The sequence below is a fragment of the Beta vulgaris genome, chromosome 9 (assembly GCF_026745355.1).
Source record: "Beta vulgaris subsp. vulgaris cultivar EL10 chromosome 9, EL10.2, whole genome shotgun sequence".
In the NCBI taxonomy this organism is placed as follows: Eukaryota; Viridiplantae; Streptophyta; class Magnoliopsida; order Caryophyllales; family Amaranthaceae; genus Beta; species Beta vulgaris.
In genome coordinates, this window is record NC_079210.1 from 18337973 (window position 1) to 18341544 (window position 3572).

The following is a 3572-nucleotide window of genomic DNA, read 5'->3' on the forward strand; positions in this document are numbered from 1 at the left end:
AACTTGGTTTTATTGATTTAAATAATATTATACTAACTTAATGTGTTTTTTTATTTTGCAGAAAAAGCGAGAAAAGGCGCTTGAGAGCGCAAAGAAGAACACACATCATCACCACTTAGGTTAGAGGAGTTATGGAGATGCTAGAGAGTTGTGGAGGCATGAGAAATTCGGTCCACCTAGTTTTGATTCTGGATCGTCTTCTAGTACACCATCCTCCTCGGTGTCCTCCAGTTTTAACCAGGGTGATGATTGGTGGTGCGCGATGCATAAGAAAGATCCTGTTACTAAACAGAGATTCATTCCAGATGAGGAAACAAAGAAAGCAGCTGACAAATACGTATGTATATCATTATAATTAACTTTTAGTTTGACATGAATATTTTTTCATTTATTAACTACATTATTACTGTTAACTTGCTTTTTGGGCAGTTGGAGTACAAGGAGAAGCAAGCCAAGGGTGAGTTCATTCCGGTTCGTAACAGAGACACCCTTTTATGGCTCTTGGAGAGAAGCCAGATCATCCGGGTCGCTGTTACGGTTTTGGGGGTGTTAATGTTGGCTATACCAAGGCTTTTGAACACGTACCTCGTACGCACTATAGGAGATCGATGAAGGAACAAGAGGAGGCACTCATACAGAAAATGAGTGAAAGGTGGAGGGAGGACATTGCCACATATATGCAGAATGTGATGATTTCACCTTCACATCCATCTACCGGGCCATATTCTTCACCATCTGGTGGGCCATCTTCTTCTCATGTACAACCACCTACTCAGCCACCTGGGCTGTATCATTTTTTCCCTTCACCATTTGTTATGCCATCTCCTCCTACACAGCCGACTCAGCCTCCTATTCCAACATCTGCTTCACCATTTCCTGGGCCATATTATGGGCCATCTCTTGGGCCATACCCTGAGCCACCTCTTGGGCCATCTCCTGGGCCACCTCTTGAGCCATCTCCTGGGCCATATCTTGGGCCATGTCCTGGGCCATCTCCTGGGCCATCTCCTGGGCCACCTCTTGGGCCACCTCCTCGACCATCTCCTGGGCCATCTCCTGGGCCACCTCTTGGGCCACCTCCTCGACCATCTCCTTGGGCCATCTCCTGAGGTAGCTGCTTCACAGCCCACTCATCTACGTACTCCATTATCTGAATCAGACACTCATTCTCCTCAGCTGAAGGTACATATAATTATTATATATACATGTGCTTTATACAAAATATTATCTTATATACATGGCGCCCTATACAAATAATTATCATATTTACATGTGTGTTTTATTCAATAATATCAATATTACGTGTTGCTGTTAGGACGAGGTTCCATGTCGATTGTATTTGGTAGATCCAACTAGTGGAGAGACTTGTCTAGTGGCAGATGCATATTCTTATGCTTTTGATGAGACCACTACAGTTCATGGGTCTAGAATGATGAATGATCACCTGAAAGTGAAAATTCATCGAATTATAGAGAAATATGGTCATTTGCCACTACCTGTTCCCGTCCCTGCATATGAGATCGACACTACAGCTACTGCTTTGGGTACTTGGGTGCAATGGCCAAAAAATTTAGCACAAATGTTAAGTGATGAGGTAATTGTTCATATAGGCCTCCATTTTTGTAAATATAATAGCTTTCAATTTAAAAATTTCATAATCTTATGCCCGTTTTGAAAAATAATTATTAGGTTACACCGACACCTAAAAAACAAAAAGGGATTTCGGAAGAGGCTGTTAGATCTTCTAGCCAGTTGCATTCATCAGCCGGTTCGGCTTCTCAGTTTAGTCCAGTTATCGACGATCGATCGTTCTTGGACTCCCTTACTGAGGACTGCAGGGAGTTAGCAGATACGCTTGCCCTTGCCGTCGCAGACGATGATGCTGTTGGTGTTACCTTGCCGAGATCCTTGTTCCATTATTTGACAGATGATGGCACCGCTTTTCTGACCAAGGAGGATATTGGTCAGTTTTTGAGAGGAGAAATGATTAATATTTCTATTATCCAAGTGTACATAAGGTAACAATAATCAAAGTTATGTTTTTTTTTAACATTTAATTATATGGTAGTTGTATTTTTCACATATAGTTTACTTTTGCCAATTTTTAGGGCTACGCAGTCGGACTTGGCTGGATTTGGGGATTCTATTGGACGTGTTTGTTGGATGTGTCCGCAAAGCACCGTTATGGAGTCGCATTCATCATCGGAGGAGGTAACAAAGTACATTCTGCATGCTATGGTTGGATGCGTCGATGTAAATGCTAGTATCATGTTCGCGCCAATCTTTCAAGAGTAATATTCTTTCTTAGTATCTACAAATATTTATTGTTGCATGATATGTGATTTTTCAAGTAATTATTGTTGTTTAATCTTTCAATAGCCAACATTGGATGCTACTTGTCATATGTCCCTTGCCTGGGATAGTTTATATCTTCGATTCTGCCAGCTATGACAAACAGCGGAAGTTAAAGCTTAAATTGCCTATGATAGTGTAAGTTGATATATGTTTGATATACTTTATATGAATTGAGATGGTAACATTCCACAATTAAGGACTAAATCAAACAATGTTGTGTTATCTAGTGCTTTTAGGAGGTTTCGGATGAGCGGCCACAAAGTTCGTCGAGAGAAGCTTTTGTGGAAATATGTTGAGGTATGTATTGATCGAATTGCTTGATTCAGTTTAAAACTTACTTTATTCTCATTATGCGGTAATTTTTCTCATTTTCTTATAACTTTTGATAAAGTGCCCGCAACAACAAGGAGGCACGGAGTGCGATTATTTTGTGATGCGGTACATTTTTGACGTACTCGCTTCATATTTTGGTTTGTTGGATATGGACAAAGTAAGTTTATATAATTATTCATTTCATATTTAATATATTTTAACTATTTGATGCTAACTTTGGTAAATTATTTTCAGGTTGCTCAAACCTTTACCAAAGATCCTTATACGGAGGATCAAATCAATGAGGTGAAGAATAAGTGGGCAAGATACTTTGTTGATTAGTGCATTGCATAGGTTAGTTAGTTTATGTTAATATTCTTTTTTTGTTCTAACTTTAGACGAACATATACATTATTGCAACTTGTACAACCAACTTTGTAGTGATGGATTATCATGATATATAAATATTTTTGTTGGATTATTATGGAATTGTATTTATGTTGGTTGGGTTGAATATGATGTTGGTTTTTGGCTTGAATATTGGATGATGTATGTTGGAGATCATGGTGGTTGTTTGATGGATTTTTGATTTGCTTGGATGGTGGATTCGGAGATGTTATTGGTTGTTGTACAGGTTAATTAAGTCCCTATTATGGGTTTATCCAATTTACAAACGGAGCTCTGCCGAAATTTATGCAGAAAATTTATTAGCATATTGTTGCATAGCTTCATCAAGGTTGCATATATAGCTTCGTCTTCACTAATATATAAAAAAAAAGGTGATATTGCTGCGGTTTCTGGCCCAGAACCGCAGCAATATTACTTTTTTTATTATAAAAAAATAATATTGCTGCGGTTCTGGGCCAGAAACCGCAGCAATATTACTTTTTTATAATAAAAAAAGT

General features: G+C 38.7%; 1 protein-coding gene across 1 annotated transcript; it reads left to right on the forward strand.

The window, feature by feature from the left end:
• The first annotated feature begins 494 nt into the window (after positions 1–494).
• On the forward strand, positions 495–2494 carry LOC125493732 (uncharacterized). The gene is made up of 6 exons (XM_057392188.1): positions 495–787; positions 837–1182; positions 1316–1594; positions 1690–2018; positions 2109–2291; positions 2380–2494. Exons 1-6 carry the CDS (start codon positions 495–497, stop codon positions 2492–2494), a joined length of 1545 nt encoding a protein of 514 aa, XP_057248171.1.
• The last annotated feature ends 1078 nt before the right edge of the window (positions 2495–3572 follow it).

Excerpts from the sequence above, each read along its gene's own strand:
- LOC125493732 (XM_057392188.1), top strand. The coding sequence starts at position 495 with ATGGCTCTTGGAGAGAAGCCAGATCATCCGGGTCGCTGTTACGGTTTT. Across the intron at positions 1,183-1,315 it reads CTCATTCTCCTCAGCTGAAG|GACGAGGTTCCATGTCGATT; the intron begins GTACATATAATT and ends TGTTGCTGTTAG. Across the intron at positions 1,595-1,689 it reads CACAAATGTTAAGTGATGAG|GTTACACCGACACCTAAAAA; the intron begins GTAATTGTTCAT and ends AATAATTATTAG.